The 25377-nt window shown below is 38.7% G+C and overlaps 1 protein-coding gene across 1 annotated transcript; it reads right to left on the bottom strand.

Annotated features, from left to right (window-relative positions):
- Window positions 1–221: 221 nt before the first annotated feature.
- ptdss1a (phosphatidylserine synthase 1a) lies at window positions 222–25377 on the bottom strand. The gene is made up of 13 exons (XM_082150762.1): window positions 24889–25377; window positions 23511–23602; window positions 22609–22653; window positions 22292–22416; window positions 20881–21039; window positions 17819–17970; window positions 17591–17732; window positions 15592–15704; window positions 11455–11520; window positions 10965–11064; window positions 10677–10745; window positions 4503–4566; window positions 222–3239 (listed from the first exon to the last, which is right to left on the bottom strand). The coding sequence occupies exons 1-13, from the start codon at window positions 25065–25067 to the stop codon at window positions 3145–3147; spliced, it is 1401 nt and encodes a 466-aa protein (XP_082006888.1). The 5' UTR covers window positions 25068–25377; the 3' UTR covers window positions 222–3144.

Below are 25377 nucleotides of genomic sequence, written 5' to 3'. Positions count from 1 at the left end.
TATTGTTGGATATTGCCACAAATATACCAGTGCGACTCGAGACTGGTTTTGGGATCCAGGGTCACATATATGCGATCCAAACAACTGTATACTAAAATGTCATATCTGACTGGCAAATTACTTATGGTATTGGTTAGGACACACTGAATTAAAGGCAGAAAAGCCCCCCCCCCAAAAAAAAAAAAAAAAAAAAAAAAATTCACAATTATGAAAACACAAAGTCAAGAGATACAGATGAAATTTAATCTTAAAATTCTGTTACATCCCATGTAGTTGCATGTAAATTCTGAGCAAACAAACAAACGTCATATATATTGAAAAGCTGCAAAGTTCAGTCACGTTGTGCCATTCTTCACCAAAAACTAGTCGTTTAATATTACTGAAAAGACAAACACTGATCCGTTTACAATTTGTGTGAAATGTACAAATCAGAAGCATGACAAAAAAAAGGCATTTAAATGTTTCACAGTGACTAAACGGACACAAAACAAGTGTTTTGGCAAATGGATATGTAGAATCACGTGATGCTCCGACTGTCCACAGAACGAAATGAAGAAAACTATATGTTGTCTGAACACGATGAACACACAGGACATGGTGTCGGATTATGAACACTAGTAATGGAAGAATATATATCAACCAGGTCGATAAGTCTACCAACATTTTGAGATTATCGGCATAGCTGATAAACATGCGATTAACAGAAACGTTAGCTCTTCTACGAGTTTCAAATTAGTCAACACATATTATTTTGAATAGAGTAAACAGTGGGTGCAAAACATTTTAGTCTGTGTATATACAATAACTGCATTTAAATTATATTAAATGATACCACATATATCGGCCACACCGCTCTCTAGTTATCATATCAGGAAAAACCACTATTGTACACAACACACACACACACACACACACACACACACACACACACACACAAAGCAATAAAGGTTACAGGTGATAGTTGTTAAACATGCATGCAGGCACACGATATCGGTGTTAAACCTCAGTCTAAAAAGGCTTGAATACTGGTTTAAGGGTGTGTGGTGATCAGGATCATTTTAAACAAACACATGGAATATAAAATAAATAAGGTAATTGCGACCTTTTATCTCACAATTCTAAAAAAATCTCTCAATTCTGAGAAAAAAAAAAGTCAGAATTCAACAAAAGTTTGAATTCTCAAACGTTTTTCATCTGAACTTTTTTTTCCTCAGAAATGTGAGATTTAAACGTACAATTGCGTGATATAAAAACTTGACACACTTGCAATCGCGAGAAAAAAGTTAGAATTACGATATAAACGGAATAATTGAAACAAATTTTCATTTTGCAATTCTGACTTTTTTTCAAAATTGTAATGTAAAAAAATTGCGAGTTATAAACGGTTATGAAAAACTTATATAGACTTATAAACACGCAATTGAAAAAAAAAAAGGAATACATATTTCAGAAATTGCCACCTCAGAAAAGTCAGAATTGCGAATTTTCATACTTTTTCCCCTCAAAATTGTGATAAAAACTCACAATTGAGGGAAAAATTATGAATTGTGAGATAAAAAGCAGCGATTGCGAGAAAGTCCGAATTGCGAATTCTTCATCTCTTTATTTCTTGCAATTTTGAGTTTATATCTCATAAATCTTTTACCTCACAATACATTTTTTCTCAGAACTAAGAAAAAAACAAACAGTCAGAATCACGAGATGAAAAAGTCGTAACTCTTTTTCTTCTTGCAATTGCGCGATAAAAAGCCATAATTACCTTTTTTATTTTTATTCCATGGAAAACAAGCTTCTATAGAAACTGACATAGATGATTTTCACAGACATGCAAAAGCAAAAAAAACTGCCTCTCAGGGTGAGAACATGTAAAGGACAGCAGCTGGAGAAGGTTCACTGGAGAAGCAGAAACACCAGAAACAAACGTTACACATTAAAACATCAGTGAAGCCACTAAACGTGTTCAAACACTTGTGCATCTATTAGATCCTGCATTCATCATCTACAATCTTAAGCAGCTTAACCTAGAAACATTCAGCTCATGTCAATCGTGAACAGATTTAGTCAGTCTGGATAAGAGTACTGGCCAGGAACAGTCTTTAAATGATGCTTGCAACCATTCTGCTTCTGTAATCTGACATGCACTACTGCTTTAGAAGTTTGGGGTCTGTAAGATTGTTTTTTTTTTAAAGAAATGAATACTTAATTCAGCAAGGATGCATTAAACTTATCAAAGTGACAGTAAAGACATCGATAATGTTACAAATATTTAAATTTGAAATAAATGTGAAACTTTCTGTTCAAAGTTCAAAAATATGAAGCAGCACAACGGTTTTCAACATTGATAATCAGAAATGTTTCTTGAGGAGCAAATTAGCATATTAGAATGATCATGTGACACTGAAGACTGGAAAAATTCAGCTTTGATCACAGGAATAAACTACATTTGACTATATATTACAATAGAAGACACTTTTTTTAAACGGTAATAATATTTCACAATATTACTGTTTTTACTGTATTTTTGATTAAAATAAATGCAGCCTTGGTGAGCAGAAGAGACTTCCTTCAAAAACATAAAATCTTACCATCCCCAAATTTTACAATTACTTTTTAATGTTTTATTTAAAAAAAAGAAAAAAGAAACATGCACCAGAGGAACATGCACAATTAGACCAGGAACGCGCTTTTAAAGTAAAAAATAAATTTAGATTTCATGTTGACTTGATCTTACATCATTTGTAGACACATTATGATATAAATGATATAATCTGAAATCGCTAGCATATAATACACTGTTGATAACATAAAATACAGTGACAAGTCACAACACTTCCGAGTCACGCATGCTTACTGAAGAACACGGTGATTCACAGCACTGCTCGGGATCTAAAGTGTTAACCAGTCTCTAGTTCAACAGGTAAAGTGAGCTCGCCATCTAAACACCGGACACACAGTATTGCCTATTCAAAGTGTTTTGCAGCGTTGCAAACCGCTCTGATAAATCTGAAATGTTCGAACTAAACCTGAGACAATCTCACCATTCATAAATCACAGTCATCTGACGTTCCCTCCATTAACAGGAGTGACACCTGTGCAAACGTTCCTGTCTGAGGAGGAAACGCTCAACGCCTTCTAGAGGCGGACTCATTTCTCCACCCCGTTGATGGTTCTGTATGATGGTTCTGAGTCCCTCCGCTTCCTGGTAGAAGAGTAAGTTGTGCCGTCCATCTCAAACTCCCCTACAGCACAGTAGCATCACAGTGTGAGTTGAGACAGTGAAGCGGAGTATAACACATGCACAGAAGCAGAGTATAACACATGCACAGAAGCAGAGTATAACACATGCACAGAAGCAGAGTATAACACACGCACAGAAGCAGAGTATAACACATGCACAGAAGCAGAGTATAACACACGCACAGAAGCAGAGTATAACACATGCACAGAAGCAGAGTATAACACACGCACAGAAGCAGAGTATAACACACGCACAGAAGCAGAGTATAACACATGCACAGAAGCAGAGTATAACACACGCACAGAAGCAGAGTATAACACATGCACAGAAGCAGAGTATAACACACGCACAGAAGCAGAGTATAACACATGCACAGAAGCAGAGTATAACACATGCACAGAAGCAGAGTATAACACACGCACAGAAGCAGAGTATAACACATGCACAGAAGCAGAGTATAACACACGCACAGAAGCAGAGTATAACACATGCACAGAAGCAGAGTATAACACATGCACAGAAGCAGAGTATAACACATGCACAGAAGCAGAGTATAACACTTGCACATTTAGAAAAATCTAACGCCTAACATTTGAACTCCACTAGATATATTCAGAGTTGCTTACTGATATTGTAATTTTTTTGCAATATATAGCATGCATACTACGCATTTTATTTATTTTAGTTTTATTCATATTTTTAATATTAACTTTATTCATATGTTTTTAGTTTTCATGTTCATTTTAGTTTAATTTTTAATAATTTTGTTTTGTGTTTTTTTATCTTTTTTTTTAATAAATATCGCTTTTTAGAGTTAATTTATTTTTATATCAGTTTTAGTTATAGTTTGTATTTATTTTCAGTCAATAATTTTTTGGTTTATCGCTGAGGCAACATTTCAAATTTTCGCTTAGCTTAGGTTTTTAATTATATAGACTAATATTTCTATTTTATTTCAGCCTTATTTCATGTTTTTAATAGTTTTATAGTCAACAATAATAACCCTTGCCTGGATGATCTAATACATTTGCCAAAATCCACGATAAAAATATCCTTGGCCTTTCATTTCCAAAGTGACAAATGCACTTATCATATATTAAAAGATCAAATAAAACAGTATGCGATATACAGTACTCTAATATTAAAGACGTTGCCAAGTCTCTCAGAACTACACGCGTCTTCTGCTCATTCTCCACAAGAGGTCACAACATTACAGGCTAGACTCGCTGAAGTCTTTAACATGCTGGTGTGATTCAGTGTTTACCTCTGCATTCAGACACGGCGTCACCCGGCTCCGAGTAAAAGCTGTCATCACACTCCGAGAAGCTCTATATGGAGGGCAAAACATCATGATTTAGACTGCAGAACTCTTAAGATTCACTTTAGCACTGCTAAACACAGTTAACACAGTTTTTACATTTACATTTAAAAGGCATCAGGGTTTGAGGTCACAATTTATAAATGGCAATATAACAATATAATGGAAATTCTTTCATGTCATTCCAAGCCTGTATTCAGTGCAGCTTCAGTGGAGGAGGATTTTTAGTGCTGAGCATCAGAATCACACAAAACATTGAATGCGTTCATCTATTCCAATGAGCTACTTTTACATTGTTTTTCTATGTAAACACCATAGACTGTAAAAACATATGGACGTGACATCACCCGTAGGTTTCTGAAGAGCGTTTCTGAAGCCTAAAGTGGGCGTGGCCGACCGTCGCCATCTTGGCAGCGCGTCACTCCCCAATTTATTAATTTTTACAGTCAGACAATGAGCTGAGGTAACGTGACGGCTAACAGACAGCAGACAAACGGCTAATGATGACTAATGACCATAGCAGCGGGAATCCACCTGTCACTCAAAAGTGGACACACCCTTAATTATGCAGAAATTTAAGGCTTAATATAATTTAAATAGATGAGTTATAAAAAGATTCACCCCCCTCACAGTCGTCATGAAGGGCAACATTAGCTGTATAGACCAAAGCCACTTTTTGCTCCAGGCTGTAAACATGTGTTTTTCTGCTGTAAAGTTGGGCATTTTAACATGGAGGAGATGCAGGTTTGACTCACTTCTGCAGCCGGCCTCAAGCGGCCAGTCGATGAATTGGCGTTTAATTCACTTCCGTGTTGGTTTCAAGAGAGAGACAGGGAGGTTGCCGCTTGGTAAACACGTGTTAGACGGACGTGTATGACCGTTAAGGCTGATTTACTTCTTCGTCGGACTTAAGCCATAGGCTACACGTGGTTGCTGAAGTGTAATGTTGCAGACCGCTAGTAGGCACGTAGGGCTGGGCGATATGGCTGAAAACTGTATCACGATATAAGTGTTTCATATCGGTCGATATCGATAATTATTGATATTTTTAATGACCTATTTAAAATAAGGACCAGGAGAAAAATATATTAAACTTAAACATTTTTATTTTAAACTTAATCTTCCTCTGATTATAATCCCCTCAGTTATAAAGGCAGACATGCCAACACAACCATGGAAAACACTCAAATAATTCAAACGTAAACATAAGTCTAAAATCATAATGAACACTTATCTCTTAACATTAAGGTGCAAAATTAAAGAATTCGTAAGAAATGCTTAATAAAGTGCTACTCATTTTCCACTTGTCACTTCAATCGTTTTATCGAACGCATTTTTTATTGATATTGATTACGTGTCTATCGCGAGCAGGCTTGGGAGGGTTACTTTAAAAATGTATTCCGTTACAGTTACAAATTACTTCATAAAAAAAGTATTCAGTAACGTAATCCAAGTACTATAATATGAAAGTAATGTAACCGATTACTTTGGGATTACTTCAAGGTCACGTATATAAATAAAGTCAAGCAAGAAGAAATATTATTCAAAATTTGTTTATTTTTTTTTATTTATTAAGAATTTGGTCCAGTGTACAATATTTGCTAAATATACACACATGCCTGAATATATATTTATGTAAAGGGCTATACAGACATCTAGTGGCTAATGTATGGTATTACAGATTATTTTGTTTTATTTTTAATGAATTTTTACACAATCTACATATTAGTTTATTTTAAAATAGGCCTACATGTTGACTAAAGCCGTGATCTTTCTTAATTTGCCTGACTGGACGTGGGGCGTTGGCAGTGGGAGTTCCCCTACGTTACCTAGACAGCGAACATCCCGTTACGTGAGAAAAGATTAAGAAAGGACATTTTGGGTACTAAAAAAGCTACTCTCCTAATTTCTACAAAATAGCAGCGGAATTTCCATGAATTAAAAGCGATTTTACCCGCAGGCAGCATCGTTTCTACTAGCAGCAGTGATTCACTCTGCGTCTGAGGAGATTGTAGAAAGCTGTTATTTGCACACGCACCAGCGGGTGGCACACGCGAGTCATTACTGGCAACAGAACCAGGAACTACTGTATAATCAAGCAGCGCTTAATATAGTGTTATTATGCCAAACTACTTATTTATTTAGTTTTAAATGAAACCATTGTAATCCTGAAAGTATTCCCCCTTTTTTCAAAATGTAACTATAATCTGATTACTATGTTTTTTGACGTAACTGTAACGGATTACAGTTACTGGATTTTTGTATCCTGATTACATAACGCCGTTACATGTATTCCGTTACTCCCCAACCCTGATCGCGAGACATATTGTTATCGTTTTATCGCCCAGCCCTAGTAGGCAGTGTCCACAGGCATGTTGATGGTGTAACCCACAGCATCAAGGCAAAAGCCGAAGAAGAAGCGGCTTGATGTGTACGTTATCGAAGAAGTAGGAGCGGTGATGGCGGGAAATAGACAGCGACTTTTGGTTGCAGCTTGAGTTGTTAAATATCAAAGAACATCTTTGTTTTCACTGTAGATATGTCGCAAGAGGAAATGCACGCAATTGGATAACACTACGACCAATCACTGTCGTGATTGCACTGTCACTAGTGCTGTCGTCATCTGTTTAGCTCGCCTCTGGCCCGCCTATATCAGATACACTGATGTGATTGGTGCAGCTCTGTGTGTGTGGAGTTTTAGCTCAAAATACCCCACAGTAGGGCTGTACTGTCCCAGTCGATTAGTCGATTAATTGGTCGATACGTTCTGGTTCGACCAAAATTCTGATTGGTCGATTTTTGGCCGCGTTCATTTCATCAGTTTTGCCGCGTTTGTTTCATCAGTTTTGCCGCGCTGAGGCGCGCTCATTTCATCAGGTGGAAAGCACTAACTGCTAATGGGTAACTGCTAATTGATAACAGGAAAAAGGTCGAATGCAAAGTTTGCAAGCAACAGTTTTCCACAGCTCGACGACAAACATGACATATCATCTAAAAGTGGTAAGCTCACTTGTCTGCGTTAGCTTGCCCTGTCTGTTTTGAGTAGGCTATATGAACATATCAGAATTTGCATATTTCAATGTTTTAGTGTGATAACCTAACTTTTTTATTTTTTATTTGGAGCCTAATGCGCAATTGCGCTGTGCTGTTGGTTGTGTTAGTTTTGAGCCTAGGATGCTTTATTTTTCAGTTATGCACTTTATTTCGTTTCTGCTCTTGATCTGGTTTGTTTAATAAATATAATTTTTTTATTAAAGTGGACGTGCCTTTTGTGTTTATTAAGAGTAAAAGCTTTAAGTTAATAGTCTATTCGTGTTTATTTATTTTTTTTTATTTTTTTTTTTTTTTAAATCTATTGGTGTCTCAGCTGCGAAGCTGAGCTCATGTTCAGCCTCGCTCAGTGCGAGGACATGCACGGTGAAATGATAGTGTCTGACAGTTATAAATGATTATTATAACATATTACAAAAATAATTGTCTAAATTATGTTGCATATTCCTCAACAGTTCTTGTGATGATATCACTAGTTGACAACATAGTACTATTTTCGGAAATCATAAGCTATTGCGCAGGTGCACGTGATGCAACGCTGTCAGAGCCGACAGACTCGAGTGTCAGACTCATTTCAGTGCAAAATAATTAGGTCAAAAACGATTTAATATACTGCAAATAGCCTACTAGTTTATGTTTATTTATAATTCATTTAGGCGGACAACAAGGCTACCAAGTACTGCGCACAGTGCGCATCTAATTAATTTAAGGTTTTTTTTTTTTTCTACCGTCATTTTTAGTCGATTTTAGTCGATTTTTAGTCGAAAATTTCAGGACTTCAGTCGACCAAGATTTTCTTTGGTTGAGTACAGCCCTACCCCACAGATATTGTTATATAGCATGTTAAAGTTGTCACTTTTTGAGGGTGAGTAAAAACACACAGTTTTTGTGCCTGTCCCTTTTAATGCAAATGAGCTGCTGCTCCCGGCACACAGGGGGCGGAGCTTCAACAGCTTGTGTCCTTTTACCTCACACACACATGCACTGAAAATTTCAAAAACTTTTAGTGTTTTATGTTCAAACCGGAATCAGAATGATGGAGAGACTCAATAAGTGACAACATGTAGACAACATTTCTGAATGGTTAGTTGATGAGTTTATGTAGCTGATGTGTAGTTATCTTCTAGTCATTAATTAGCATATTCTGTCTTGATAATCTATAAATCGTGTTCAGGGGAGGGGTTTATGTAAATGTTAGGGTTGGTGATGTCACTAACCCGGGAGGAATGTGGTGTAGTCTCTACCAGCCGTTTGTTGTAGTCCTTAAAAAGCGATTTCTTTAACCCTTTAGAACCGGCTGTGTCGTCGCCGACACACACCAGAAAGCTGTATTCATTTGACCGTAACTCTTCAACCGTTTGCACTATCAAAACCATTCAAATTGCCCGACAGTAGACAACATGCGCTTAATATACGGCTTATTATGGTAATTTCATGCTTTCCGTCTGCAAATGACAGCAGCGCGGGAAGGAAGGATTTGAACAGAGATATGAAGCGCGGCAGGTTAGAGTGTTTTGGATTGCATAAAATAAGAAAAGAAACGAACAAATACATGGCGAAAGAAGAGTTAGACAGCAGAAGAGGGGATTGGGATGATTTTTAATGAAACTTGGGAAGCGGCTGGCCGTTACTCTTTCACGTATCTAAGCATGTGGTGCGTGCATGTGTATGTGTGCGTGCCTATGAATGCGTGCATGTGTGTGTGTCTATGAATGCGTGCATGTGTATGTGTGTGTGTCTATGAATGCGTGTATGTGTGCGTGCCTATGAATGCGTGCATGTGTATGTGTGTGTGTCTATGAATGCGTGCATGTGTATGTGTGCGTGCCTATGAATGCGTGTATGTGTGCGTGCCTATGAATGCGTGCATGTGTATGTGTGTGTGTCTATGAATGCGTGTATGTGTGCGTGCCTATGAATGCGTGCATGTGTATGTGTGTGTGTCTATGAATGCGTGTATGTGTGCGTGTCTATGAATGCGTGCATGTGTATGTGTGTGTGCCTATGAATGCGTGTATGTGTATGTGTGTGTGCCTATGAATGCGTGCATGTGTGCCTATGAATGCGTGCATGTGTATGTGTGTGTGTCTATGAATGCGTGCATGTGTATGTGTGTGTGTCTATGAATGCGTACATGTGTATGTGTGCGTGTATGAAAAAAAGTGTTCTAAATGAAAACTGTGCAACCCAATGTCACAAAAAAGACTTGTATATATGTATTATAGTTCCTTTTTTCAACTTTAAAGTGTTAGTTTCTTTCGTTCATGATTTTTTCAGTTTTTTTCTAAGTAAAAATCAGTAAATTTATTCTCGTTTTTTTTATTTTTGTCTATTTAAATTCTATTTACAAACTCACCACACACAATAATGGTCAATAACTGTAATTTGTTGAAAGCTAATCTTTTTCTGAAAAAGATGACACCTTGCACATTAAGATAGCACAGAATTGTACAGTCAAAAAAAATCTAAATGTGTGAAAAACACCTATTTTAGCTTCAGGTTCTAAAGGGTTAAAAGCAAATATCTCCCTTTGCTTTGAACTTTGAGCGTCGTAACTTTGCAGATGTTGTTTATGCTCAAACAGCAACATTACACACTAACTAAAGCTAGAAAAGTCAAATCATCATCAACCACCCCTTTAAAAAAAAAGAGCTTGGAGGGAGATAAGCTATTTCCGTTATATACGCCTAAAGGCACGTTTTGACACCCTCGTGTTCTGCGCTGCGGTAAAAAAAAAAAAAACATTCCTGTGCGCTGCGTCTCGCATTTTTAGATGCAAAGTTGTTTGAGGGGGAAAAAATATTTTCTTTCTTGTTTTCCATTAGAAATATCTCACCATTCATAAAATCAAGATATATTTACTTGAGATGCAAAATGATTTAAGAAACAGGGAAAAATATCTGCCAATGGGGTCAGAAAATTCTCATTAATTATAGACTCCTCCTCTCCCCTTTAATGCTTTGCGAAGCTTGACAGCCCTTGGTCACAATATGCTTTAGTTGTGTGTCCTTTAGTTTTTTTCAGGAACAAGAGTGAGTGTGAGTAAATGATGACGAAGCCATGACTCACCTTCTCTCTGGGCCCGTAGTTTTCAGCATACCAGACCATCCCATATAGACACAGGAATGTGATGGAAGCCTTCAGAGGAGAGAGAGAAACAAACACTCGATCAATTACACATCAGCAGCTTTTGTGTTCACACAAAAACACTTTCTGAAAAGACTATTCTCAGGAAATCTCCTCCCACAGATGCCAAAAATAGCTTTGCATTCAAGTTTTTTGCTGAATGAGTAGAAATCAGAGTCATATTGATGCAATGAAAAGCTCAAAGTGAAGACAAAAAGAGCAGGAACTCACCAAACACAAGAGCCACAAAATCACATAGAGAATTTGCGTCTTGGAAAACAAGTCTTGTCCGAATTTAATGCAGGCTAACGCCTCCAGGAAAGCTATTGCCCTGTTGGAAAGAAGACAAGAGCGTTTCTTCTACTGGACCTTGATTGTGTAATGTAAAGCTGACGGACGTTAGATGAAGTCTAGATGATCTAACCTAGATGTGTGTGACAAGATAACTTGAACTGCACACAATTTAGGTCACCGTCTTATATCTGAGATAACGCAAATAACAATAGAGCAGCAAAGCCCACCAAAGCGCTGCAGTGGAACACAAGCATTCATGCGGGTTTGTGGTTAAACGTTCATTTGAATGTAAAGCCTGCAGAGCTTTTACCTCAAACACTGGTGTGACACATGCATGAACATCAGCGCACGCTGGAAAACTTACTCCGTTACTTGTGCATCACAGTGGACCACATGGGTGTGGTCATTTACACAGGTTTAAACTCACCCGAACACCCAGCATTGTGTCCCGACCCGTTTGCACTGTGTGTCCGTGAGGTACGCATAATACTGCCTGTGGAGCAAACCACAGAAACACATCAGCACACATCAACAATCAGAGTCAACATGATCCTTTAATACATGTTCTCTTCATATTGTTTTACAAGAGTGATTCCCAAACTCGATTTGCAACAAAGTCTTCCTGAGATTTGATGTTAATATTTCACACAAGTTAACAACACATTTGCATTCTTCATGGTTCTCTGAAATCAGTTAATGGTCACATGACATGCAGGTAAACAAATTAAATATTTAATCTTTTTTTAGTTTGGTGTTTTTTGTGTGTTTTATTTTGATTGTTTACACTCAAAATAGTCAAAGATGAGAATCTTGGGCAGTGAAAGAATCAGTCTAAGAATTTTTACCAATATTTAACAAAAAGAAAAAAAAGTAGTTTATATTTCTCCCAACCGGATATTAATATAAAAAGTTAAGATCAGATTTTTTGATCAGGCTATTTATTTATTTATTTGATTTATTTACATTCTCACACACTTTGTGCATGGCACACAGAAGGCCTTGGGACTGAGAACACCTACTAGAGGTGCAGGTTTACCTCAGGGAAAATACTCTCCTCAAAGTAATAAACTACTAAAATAATAAAATAATCATAACTCTCATCATGAGCACAAAACAAACTTAACTTAGTTTTTTTTGTCTTCCTTTGCCATCTCTAAATAATCTTTCCAAATATAACATTGTTTATTATAAAATTATCTTAATATGCTTAGTAATAATGCTAAATATATGGGGGGAAAAAAACATCTAAAGGCGACACGTGTTAACTCGTCTCAAACCTGCTTTAGTTACAGGGATATTTCACCTTTCAGGGGCGGCAGTGGCTCAGTGGTTCATGTAGATTGTCTACAAACCGGAAGGTTGGTGGTTCAATCCCCGGTTCCACCTGACCAAGTGTCGAGGTGTCCTTGAGCAAGACACCTAACCCCAGCTGCTCCCGACGAGCCGGATCGCCTTGCATGGCTGACACCGCCGTCGGTGTATGAATGAGTGAGTGAATGGGTGAATGTGAGGCAATATTGTAAAGCGCTTTGGTGGCCATTGGGTCTGTGAAAGCGCTATATAAATGCAGTTCATTTACCATTTACCATTTACCGCTGGAAAGATGAATGTGCACAACAAGATCAACAGCTCCTCCAACATACGATCACTCTTCAAGACATTCAACTCTCTCCTCTGTCCACCCCCACCATCACCCACCTCCTCCTTAACTGCTGACGATTTTGCAAACTTCTTCACCAACAAAACAACAACTATCAGCAGTCAGTTCTCAGCTCCACACACACAGGAACCCAGACTGACCACTTCCACAGCCAATGTCCCTCTGTCCTCCTTTTCTCTGCTATCCGAGGAAGAAGTATCTACACTTCTCCTCTCCAGTCATCCTACCACCTGCCCTCTAGACCCCATCCCCTCACACCTTCTACAAGCCATCTCTCCCACACTTCTACCAGCACTCACACACATCCTCAACTCATCCCTACATACTGGCACTTTCCCTACAGCATTCAAGCAGGCTCGGGTTACTCCACTGCTCAAAAAACCAACACTAAACACATCATTTGTAGAGAATTACAGACCTATCTCTCTCCTACCATTCATTGCGAAAACACTTGAAAGAGCTGTGTTCAACCAAGTAACATCCTTCTTGTCTCAAAACAACCAGCTGGATGTCAACCAATCTGGCTTCAAGAAAGGCAATTCAACTGAGACTGCATTACTGTCAGTCACAGAAGCCCTACGGATCGCAAAAGCTGCTTCCAAATCTTCAGTCCTCATTCTCCTGGATCTGTCTGCTGCCTTCGACACTGTGAATCATCAGATCCTTCTGTCCACCCTCTCATCACTGGGCATCACAGGAACCTCCCTCCACTGGTTTGAGTCCTATCTCACAGGTAGGTCCTTCAGGGTCGCATGGAGAGGCGAGGTATCCAAAGCACATCAAATGACCACAGGGGTTCCTCAGGGTTCAGTTCTTGGTCCCCTCCTCTTCTCCATCTACACCACATCACTGGGACACATCATACAGGCACATGGTTTCTCATACCACTGCTATGCTGATGACACACAGCTCTTCCTCTCATTTCAACCAGATGATCCCACAGTAGCTGCACGGGTCTCAAGCTGTCTGGCGGACATCTCCACATGGATGAAGGAACATCACCTGCAGCTCAACCTGGCAAAGACTGAGCTTCTCGTCCTCCCTGCCAATCCGTCTCTACAGCACGACTTCACCATCCAGCTAGAGTCATCATTAATCACCCCATCAATGTCGGTCAGAAATCTTGGAGTAACGTTTGATGACCAGCTGACCTTCACAGATCACATTTCAAAGACAGCTCGATCATGCACTGCACAACATCAGGAAGATCAGGCCTTTCCTAACTGAGCATGCAACACAACTTCTCGTCCAGGCCCTGGTCATTTCTAGGCTTGACTACTGCAATGCTCTTCTGGCTGGACTTCCAGCATGTGCAACCAAACCTCTACAGATGATTCAGAATGCTGCAGCTCGTCTTGTCTTCAACGAGCCCAAAAGGGCCCACGTCACTCCTCTGTTCATCTCTCTGCACTGGCTACCTCTCGCTGCTCGCATCAAGTTCAAGGCATTGACGCTTGCTTACAGATCTATCACAGGCTCAGCTCCCTCCTACTTTCACTCACTCCTACGAGTCTACATCCCTACCAGACACCTACGATCGGTCAAAGAGCGACGTCTCGTGGTTCCATCACAGAAAGCCACAAAATCACTTTCCAGAACATTCTCATTCACAGTTCCATGCTGGTGGAACGCTCTCCCCACCCTCATCCGGAATGCAGAATCCCTGACAACATTCAAAAAACAGCTGAAAACCCATCTCTTCCGTGAGCACTTAACCTTATAAAAAAATAAAATAATAATTCCTTCCCCTTCCCTTTAAAACCTCACTTGTCGGGTTTATGCTACTCTGAATAATGCCTGAACTTTGTTTTTTGAGCACTACTTGCGTTGTTTTTGCCTCTTCACGATGACTCGCTTAATTTTGTCCTAATCTGTAAGTCGCTTTGGATAAAAGCATCTGCTAAATGACTAAATGTAAATGTAAATGTATTTAAATTGGGTCATTTATGTAGTAGAAATGTGAAATTATTTTAGAAGTTGGAGCCTTCTAGACTGAGAAAAGCCAGGAAATGTATTTTTGGCTCATGTGGATGAAAGACAACAACTCCCAGAATGCACTTGCGTCGCTGCCCTACGAGGACACTCCCAAGCCACGCCCACTGGTTACAGAGGGCAGTATCGGAAGAAATGACACAGCTAGGCTATTAGTCGACTCGAAACTGAAAAGACTGCGTTTTATGGTGAGATCCCCCTATGGGCGGGCTGAACACATGCGGGACGAGCTCCTCCTATTGGCTGGAGTCTCTCGCCTCTGGACACTAAAGCCTCATTGACGCTAAATGATGATTTTTGTGTCATCGGAGGTTTTTTTTCCAGACACACAATACAGAAATCTCTGGTCTCAGGGGGACATGAGGGAGGGAAGCACGGCCACTCCAAAACACTACTGGGTTTCTACTGATACAAAGCTTAATGCTAATCGGAGAAGTATAACCGATGTATAACTGTGTTCTCGTTTCCTGCAGAGTTTCAGCAAAAGTATCTATTTTGTTTCTGCTACTGTTGTTAAAATAACAGTGTCATCCACAGCTCTTAATGTGGCGCTTTACGTCTTCAGCGAGAGAGAGAACTAACACACACTGTGACCAGAAAGGGTTTAAATAAAGCACATCTGGCTCTAGATAAAGATATTAGTGGATGTAGTGTTGAAAGATCATTACTCGAGCGCTTGTGTGGTGAACCACGTTGTTGTTTTGACACGCTGCTCACTTTAAGTTATTAAAATTTTTCTTAAGTTATTTACAACTTTTCTTTTTTGGCTTATATCACAAATCAATAAATCAATCAATTCCCGATGGATAAAAATCAGTTCCACTCTTCATTTTTCCATGTTTTACCATGAAACACATCAGACTTTGGAAGTAAAACGAGTTGGGAATGGTATTTTGTTATCCATGTACCTACCGTACGGTGGGGGCAGTGATGATACCGATGAACAGAATTCTGCACCAGCTGAGAGCGTGGCATGCTGGGAACACAAAGATGTGCTTCAGGAAGAACGTGTTCAGCTCCGTTAGCTTGAGTGAGAGAGAGAGAGAGTGAGAGAGAGAGAGAGAGAGAGAGAGAGAGAGAGAAATAATTTTATGCATTGAACCAAAACTAAAAAGCTTTTTGGAAAAACTAAATCCAATGACCCTGGAGAACTGGGACAAAACTGAACTGCAGAAGTAAACCAAAAAGTCAACAATAAACCAAAAGAAAAACTAGGTGCAATTTTACAATTAATAAAGTTCAGTAAAGAATGAATTTGAATTTTTTTGTTGCGACTGTCACATCAAACTTGTATTAGAAATATTGATAATTCTAGCAAATATTGATAAAGAAATGCATGGATGGTTTCAAACTGACTTTCAGATATACCCATTAATCAAGTACATTTTATTTGTTGTGTGATGAAAATCATATTTTGCACACAGTCATTCTGTTTTTATGGTGGTGTTGTTTCCTGACCTACTTAAAACAAGGCTAATGATCTCTTCTAAACCATCATACAAAAAGCAAGAAGAGTGGAAATATGACTAAAAAAAAAAAAAAAAAAAAGCTACATTTGTAATAGGAATCATAGTGCAGTAAGTTCAGATTATGCTTCAGATTCACACGACACCAAAACCAGTTCAGTTGTCAACTTATTTGGTCACAGTCTCTGAAGTGGAACACACTCCCCTCACACACTCCCCTCACACACACACACTCCCCTCACACACACACACACACACACACACACACACACACACTCCCCTCACACACACACTCCCCTCCTCCGAATTCCCATTTCAAAGACATTTAATTACAATTTAAAGGGCCCTCAATAGGGAGCGAAGAGACCGGCCTCGCTCTCTCACAATAGAGAATGAAGAGCGTGCTTAATCGCCATGGAGACGAGTCTGCCACTGTCAGTCTGACGGCCCATTCTCTCTAGAGAACTCATGTGACCCACATTTCTGAGCTAGTTAAAGCCAATCAAACTACAGTAGTTATCTTTTATGCTGACCATAAAAGCTCAAATATTTAACTTTTAAATACGGTTAATTAATAATAATGTGGTATTTAATTAATTATTATTTATTTAACTATTAAAAGGTGGGGTAAGTCGTTTTTTAAATCTGCTGTTTGGAAGTTAGTAGGGCCGACACAACCTGGATAGGATACTATAGGAGAGAGAAGAGCGAGAGGGAGATCTGAACTGAAGAAAGACGGAAGAAATAGAGATGGAAGAAATCACTGAAAGAGTTATGTCTCCTTCCTGATATCATGAGCGCAGACACATATAACCTATATTTATATATATATAACAGTTGTGTCCGGTCGAACGATGTATTAATGAACTTCAGATTGGACTGTGCTGGTAAAAGGCACTAAGCTAACGCTAAAAGATGTTTCGTGCCTCTAACAAGTGCTGTCGATCTTCTCTCTGATCTGATGGTGTGTGTGAAACACTTGAGTTTAGCCAGAGACTGAATGCTGTTTCAAGCGGCTCCATACTTGAAGAAAACGTGGAAAACTACTTTTAAACAGGAAATGACTAAATATTTACGTACACACAGTACAGGTCAAAAGTTTGGACACATTACTATTTTTAATGTTTTTGAAAGAAGTTTCTTCTGCTCATCAAGCCTGCATTTATTTGATCAAAAATACAGAAAAAAAAAAAGTAATATTGTGATATATTATTACAATTTAAAATAATTGGTTTTCAATTTATTATACTTTAAATTATCTTTTATTTCTGTGATGCAAAGCTGAATTTTCAGGATCATTACTCCAGTCTATCACATGATCCTTTAGAAATCATTCTAATATTCTGATTTATTATGAGTGTTGGCTGCTTAATCAGGTTTTGAACCAAAATTAAACCTGTTTTTATTTCTTAACACTGGCTGATTAAGATGCAGATTCTACTAACCTGCCATATGATCATGAACAGATAGACTCCCGTCACCCTCTGCAAGGAGGACTTGGGGTCGAACCAGCGCACGTATGTCCAGCTGGCAGGTGTGAACTGTAGAACTGCACGTTTTATCTTGCCCGTGGTGCTGTGGATGTCTCTGTTCAGCAGGAAAACACAGTTTGCACAGGTTCTAGCCACTGTAAAGGCTGCAAAATCCAGCTTGAAATGAATCAGATGTCTTACTTGATACTGGCCCAGTGATACGTGCGCATCTCTAAGAAACGGCAGACAGTCATTCCCAGCCAGATGCCTCCTCCGTTACACAGCAAAATATCCAGGATTACTTGATCCCACCAGCACTCCGCAAAATTAGGAAGAAGATGCATGAAGAATAACTGTAGGGAGAGATTATATCTGTGTATTATTGTGTGCTCTTCAAGAGTCTCGACTCACCACTGATTTCAACTGCGTATGACATTAACATCTTCCAGACTAGCAATGTGAAAAAACATGCATCAAACTAAAGAGTTAACTCAAGTAGTTCATTAACATATTCAGTTATAAATTATAATTAATTCAATTAAATACCACAATATGGTAATAAACTACTTGAGTTAACTATTTAGTTTGATACATGTTTTATGCATATTACCAGATAATGTCTAATAAGGGGAGAAGTTCCACTCCCAGTAAACTTCCGGCTTCTGAACTGGTTGCAGTTCCACTCTGGCTCCACATGAGGGCGCTCACAGGACGAGTGCAGGATGAATGGAGGTCTATGGCGCTATACCCCTCAAAATCCACTTTTCTCAGGATATCATTTTTTGTCTAGTAATTTGAATGTTGTTTTCGAAAGGAGATGCAAAGAAATTAGAGAGGACTCGGGAGCACTTCGACTCGGCGCAGTAAAAAGTCACGCCTGAAAAATCCTCTCCCTCTCACTTCTGTCATTAGAACCAACGTGACTTTTTACTGCGCCGAGTCGAAGTGCTCCCAGTGCTATCCCGCCATACATTATAGTTCTCCTTTTTACCCGCTTAGAAAAGTGCCACGTTTTATTTTGTGTCACCATACTTGGTCGTGTAACTACTCGTGTAACTGTATTTAAATAGGGAAAACGTGGAGGTGTTTGGTCGCTTCTAACTTCATCTCTGTTTGGGTCCTAATGAATGAACTGGGGTAAGCTAAGTGCTATCAAAGGCTACGTTCACACTGCAGGATGAAACGACCCAATTCCGATTTTGTTGCCCCTATGCGACCTGTATCTGATCTTTTCATGACAGTCTGAACGACACAGATCCGATCTTTTCAAATGCGACCCAGGCCACTTGGGTATGTGGTCCCAAATCCGATACATATCCGATCTTTTCAAATGCGACTTCAGTCTGAACGGCCTGGTCGCATGTAACCGACCCGCACGTCATTGATACGCGAAAAACGTCATAATTCTGCGTTGAAGTAGTCGTCGGTTTGAAAACGGACTGCATATTCGTCGAGCTGAGGTAAATCTGCCGAACGGGTCGACCTCGACGAGCCCGTTAATAAAAAAAATAAAATAAAAGCCCATGGCCATTATATATACGTTATGTTAACTTATTTGTGCTGAATCTGATATTAGATAGGTCAGCGGCTGCTGTCTGGCTCTTGTGTAACGGTCGCTGCGCGCGCTCGTGTGTGTGTGTGTGTGTGTGTGTGAGAGAATCACAGTTAAAGTTTAGCTACTTCCGCAAACAACAAGTGACGTCATTGACCGTTGAGTACTCTTCTGCGCATGCAGGTCACTTCTGGGTCATTTCACGTTCACACAGGAGATCACAAAAGGTCGCATTTAATTGGAAATGTGAACGGCCTTGCAAAAAAATAGAATTTTTTCAAAAAATCGGAATTGAGCATTAAGCCCTGCAATGTGAACGTAGCCAAAGTGTCGCCGCGCGCCAGAGCGACTGAGTGCACGCACTGAGACGAGAGAGGGGTATGCATCAACTCGTCTTAGTTAAGGGAATAACAGTTTAATATGAAAAAAACGGTGGAGTATCCCTTTAAAAGGTTGTACAAACCCTAAAATGAATAACGTAAAAACATTAGACTATTTCTGCCACAATACCATGGTTACAGTTAGCATTGCTACATTAAATCCATGGTGAATGCTGGTGATTTGTGGACTGAAAAGCCTTCTATAACTTGTTTGTTCATGGCACAATGCTCACGGTTTCAATGTCAGTGCTGTTTGATCAGATATCGGTGGTTTATAACAGACAATTCTGCGCCGAACTTGAACGCTTCACACTGGATCTCGCTGCGATGCTATTAATGGAGTGACAAATTCAAACGCTTTCTCACTAGTAATAGTGTTGTGTGATCCAGATCAGCCTGTGAAAACCTGAGCTCGTGCTGCGCTGTCTAAATGGTCCACGCAAGTCAAATGAGTAGAGCGCTTTCGTTCCGCTTTCGTTTGTATTGATGTTTTATGTTTCTCATATGCAACATAAAAGGCAGCTCTTGCGCGACCTCTAACAAAATGTATTCAAAACGGTCTCAAAATGCGACCGTTTGGTCGCAGTCTGGAGCCCTGCTTAATAATAATTCATTCATATTTAATTATATTTAGCAATATTTCTCACTATATAATTTGGAGCCAGACTCGATATATATATATATATATATTTAAAAAAAAACAATTAAAGGAGCCGTATGTAAGATTGTGGCTAAAACTGGTACTGCAATCACTTTCAAATGACTGTAGAGCGGTGTATCCCCTCCCCCTCCCCCTGACTCGAGGTTGCCAGATAGGCTGCAGGATCCAGCAGGAACGTAGGCTGACACGTAGCTGTGGTAACTAGAGCAGATCTGGCAACCCAGATGCCGAAACACTACTGACTTTGTGATTGGTAGATAGGTGGAAGGTGGAGGGTGGAGCATCAGGCCAAAACACAACATGACATCATCAACATCAGTTGAGGGCTGCAACTTCACTTTTAAATGACAATATCCTGGCCGGACTACTGATATAAGTATTTGAAATGAACATGATTTCTTAATGTCTAGTGACATATCAGGGCCATTTTATGATTAATTGAAATACATTTCTTGTATATGGTTCCTTTAAGATGAAGGATGACGTGAGTAATATTGATAAATTCTCACTTCGTCCTTCATCTTGGATGATTTGTTTTTCACTGCGCATTTCACAATGAATTCTGGGATTGCTAAATTAACTAGGTTTTGAACCAAAGCTAAAATGAGAGCGATTATTTGAAGCCAGACTCTGAACAATTTAAAACACCCTAACAGCATGAGAGGTTTACCTCGGTGAGCTCCCAGGTGATGCTAATGCTCCAGCACAGGCCGTAGCTGCGGATGAGCAGAGCCTTCATGCCCCAACCCCAGAAATGACTGAAAGCGAAGATGTCAAAGTGGCTGAGGATTCGCTCCCACGTGATCACATGACAGTTCACCGCATACTCCTGTCAATCATCACAACACCAGAAGGACATCAGTGACATGTTTAACACTCGCTTAATTTTGCTATTGTGGGTTTAACAAAGTTCAACTGAATGTAATGCTTCATTTTGAGATTTGTGACTATTGAGATACTATTATTGTTTTTATGGAGAGTTTGAATGTTTTTTTATTATTATTGACATTTTTGTTGATATATATATATATATATATATATATATATATATATATATATATATATATATAGTACAGGCCAAAAGTTTGGACACATTACTATTTTTAATGTTTTTGAAAGAAGTTTCTTCTGCTCATCAAGCCTGCATTTATTTGATCAAAAATACATATATTGTGATATATTATTACAATTTAAAATAATTGGTTTTCAATTTATTATACTTTAAATTATCATTTATTTCTGTGATCAAAGCTGAATTTTCAGCATCATTACTCCAGTCTATCACATGATCCTTTACAAATCATTCTAATATGATGATTTATTATGAGTGTTGGACACAGTTCTGCTGCCTAATATATTTGATGAATAAAAGGTTAAAAAGAACTGCATTTATTCAAAATAAAAAAAATATTTTCTAATAATATAAATCTTCTTTACTATCACTTTTTATCAATTTAACACATCCTTGCTGAATAAAAGTATTGATTTATTTCAAAAAAAGAAAGAAAAAAAATGACTGACCAGTAGTGGATATTGCTGTTACAGAAGATTTCTATTTTTAAAACATTTGCTTCTTTATTTTTTTTTTACTTTTTATTCATCAAAGTATCCTAGAAAAGTATCACAGGTTATGAAAAAATATTAAGCAGCAGAACTGTTTCCAACTTTGATAATGAATCAGAATATTAGAATGATTTCTAAAGGATCATGTGATAGACTGGAGTAATGATCCTGAAAATTCAGCTTTGATCACAGAAATAAATGATAATTTAAAGTATAATAAATTGAAAACCAATTATTTTAAATTGTAATAATATATCACAATATTACTTTTTTTTCTGCATTTTTGATCAAATAAATGCAGGCTTGATGAGCAGAAGAAACTTCTTTCAAAAACATTAAAAATAGTAATGTGTCCAAACTTTTGGCCTGTACTGTATATATATACACACATTCTCTCTGGCAGAAGAGAAAATATTTTGTCCTTTTTAGGGCTTAATCACAATGACATTATATTAATTTGTGGGTGAACTACTTCTTTAACAACAAAACTGAGTCATATTTCCCTGAACGTCACTGACCATGATGTCAGCCTCCCGTTTGGCATAGCGGAGATTGGGATCCAGCCAGTACATGACAGACTTCACCTGCTCCCAGTTCAGGAAGATGATGAAAACCAGGAAGAGGAAGTACAGCACACTCAATCCTGTACAACAACATAAAACATGCACTTCAGGAAAGATGAAGGTGGAAAATGACATGATGAACCCATTAATCCAGCCACTTTAGATGCGCCCTCATCATTTATTCATGTTTAAAAAGCATCTGACAGTGTATGTTTATCATTAAGCTTCATAATTGGCCATCAAGGTCACATAAACACGTCTGATCCACTCACCGAACACTATACGCCATATTGCTGGATGGGGTCTAGTAAACGGACCTGAAAAGAAATGTATGAATAGAGTTATGAATATGGCTGCATGACACTGGAAAAACATGACATTGCAAAATTGTGTTTTTCTGTGAAATATATTGCGATATGGAAGAAACACTGGATTTTTCACCAGATGACATAAATAGCTATATTTGAAAAGATTGAATCATTGTAGAGTGAGTTGGGGGAATTGGTTTTACTCTTCCATCAAATATTGCGCGGCAAACATCAATAATAACTTTAAGTTGTCAATGCTGGCAAATAACCATGGTATAAAAGTCATAATCCATGGTTCTTAGCCTCTGCGTCGTGCATTAAAATAGATTAATGCACAGTTAGTCGTGGATTATACCTTATGATTTAATTGTGATTATTAAATTAAAATCTTAAAGAAAACAATATTGTAATATAATTGTACGAGAATATATAATAATTTTATTCTAGTGTAAAATTACAATACTCATAATTAATCATTTGGTTTGAATTTGATGAATAATCTCTTCATTTTTTAAACGTTACGGTAACCTATCAACTTTTTATTTTGACGGGTTGGCAGCAAATAAGAATATGCAGTGCCGGTGTCAGAGTTAATCTCAGCACTGTGTTCATGTACACGTGTGCAGCTCGTGACATCAGGTGTGTGTAAACGCTGCGCTCTGGAGAAGGGAAGGACAGATTTATTTGATTATATCGCAGCCTGCACGATCTCACTAATGCATATTGCAATGCGATATCAATTTTATTTCAATATCATGCAGCCTTAGTTATGAATCTGAACAGAAACATGTGTGACCATGATCATAAAACACTTCTGGCCTGAACGCTGGAGCTCTCCGACACCAGCCCGAGTTCAGGACTCTCACCGTTCGGGAAGGCAAGGACGCTGATGATCAAGAAAAACGAGATGACCAGGATGAGTCCCACCCACAGGTTATTGTCATGGTTTCCATCATCTCTGCAACGGAAACATGTGGTCACACACTCAAATTCACCAGCACAAACAGACCATCTTCCTCTTTCTATTTCACCATCGACCTCACACACCGAAAAACACAGTAGATGCACGTAGGCAGCCACATCACACAAGTAAATGGCGTTTTATTTCAAATTTCAAAACAAAAGCATGAAAAATGTATTTTCCAGAAATAACTTTTCCAGAACTAACTTTTCCAGAACTGAAACTAAGGAGAACTACCGCTTCTGCTTTCAACAGATGTTTTCCAAGTATCCTGCCTGTGCTCAGTTGCACAAATCCCTTTAATGTCATGATGAAATAAAACGTAGCGACAGATCCTTTCTTCCATATCGTGACATATATCCGTGAATAATATCAGGGGGGGGTGCAAGGTGGGGAATTGGTTCTATTATATTTGTAATAAAAAATACAAATGCACAGACCAATTGTTTACATTAAAGACCAGAAATATATACAAAGGCCAAAAACGGCCAACTATAACTTAAAGTCACCATCATAAAATTAAAATTGACAATTCTTTTTTTTAAATGGAATATTGCAGTATTTATTATAAATAATTAATCTGTGCACATCATTACTGTTTTTTATTTATTTATTTAATCATTTTCCTCGTAATCTTTATTCAGAATAACTTCCCCTCCCTCTTGCAGCTCATCTCGTCTCTAATGATGCGTTTACTGGCGCGAGGGCGTGGCAACCTGTCACTCACAATGAGATCAGCCAATAGCAAACCACAGCCATACAATAATTCTTCCTGATGGACATAACCACCCTACATTTTGTCGTGTTTCAGAAGCCGTTTCATTTAGATATGTCACAATAGGGAAGAAAAGATTAGTGCAACTTCTGTTTCATGCCGACTTTAAACATCCTATGAATACATTATAATATGAATAACCAATAGTCTCCTGTTTACACAGACATGAACCATGATTTGCTACTTCCTTATAGAAAATGGTGGTATCAGGGGGGGAGGGAGGGACATTGTCTTTCTAGAAAGCATTTTATTGAACCAAAAAAATGTCCCCGAGTGCACGATGACGTAATCAATATTTTTGTCCGGTTTCCCGGAAGTGATATTCGCACTTCGATAGAAGATCGTTTTTGTCGCCTTTAGAAATACACACGCATATAGGTGACCTCAAAACAACGAAACATGCACTAAAAGCCACCAAAGACAGATTTCGCATTGAAAAGGCGTGTTGCTATAGTGACATGCCGTTATTGCAACTCTTAGTGTGGCTTTAGGGTTGTGCGTCACTCACCGCGTAAACGCGAAGTACATCAGGCTGAGCACGGTGCATGTCAGCAGGGTGATAGTGTGTGGTTTGTAGAAGAACTCGATGGTGATGTCCTCCACCTGCTGTTCGTTGATCATGCGGAAATGCATTCTGTAATTCACATCATGTTTACTGAGAGTCCGACAGCCGAACGTTGAAGCCATGCACGTGAGATCAGCAGATCGGCGTGTTTCCTCTCTGTCCCGGAATCACCTTTGATTACCGTGATGTTGTTAGCAGCTCTCTCTCTCTCGCTCTCTCTCTCTCTCTCCCTCTCTCTCTGGCGTCTGCTGCACGAATGACGGCCATGCATGTGTGCTCTCCGGATCTGGACGCGGCAAATGCATGAACACTATATCAGCTGCACAGCATCAGAGAGAGCGATGCATGTACGAAGCAGAAAGATGGCAGACACTTTGGATGAAAACAGAAAATTCCGTGTATTTTCATTGGTTTGCATGCAGCGCCGGGCGT

This window comes from Leuciscus leuciscus (genome assembly GCF_965113295.1).
Source record: "Leuciscus leuciscus genome assembly, chromosome: 20".
NCBI classification, from domain to species: domain Eukaryota; kingdom Metazoa; phylum Chordata; class Actinopteri; order Cypriniformes; family Leuciscidae; genus Leuciscus; species Leuciscus leuciscus.
The sequence above is the reverse complement of the archived record's forward strand: the minus strand, read 5'-3'. Positions and strand labels throughout refer to the sequence as shown.

Excerpts from the sequence above, each read along its gene's own strand:
- ptdss1a (XM_082150762.1), bottom strand. The coding sequence starts at position 25,067 with ATGGCTTCAACGTTCGGCTGTCGGACTCTCAGTAAACATGATGTGAAT. Across the intron at positions 21,040-22,291 it reads AACGGGAGGCTGACATCATG|GAGTATGCGGTGAACTGTCA; the intron begins GTCAGTGACGTT and ends GATGATTGACAG. Across the intron at positions 15,705-17,590 it reads TGTTCATGATCATATGGCAG|CTAACGGAGCTGAACACGTT; the intron begins GTTAGTAGAATC and ends CTCTCACTCAAG.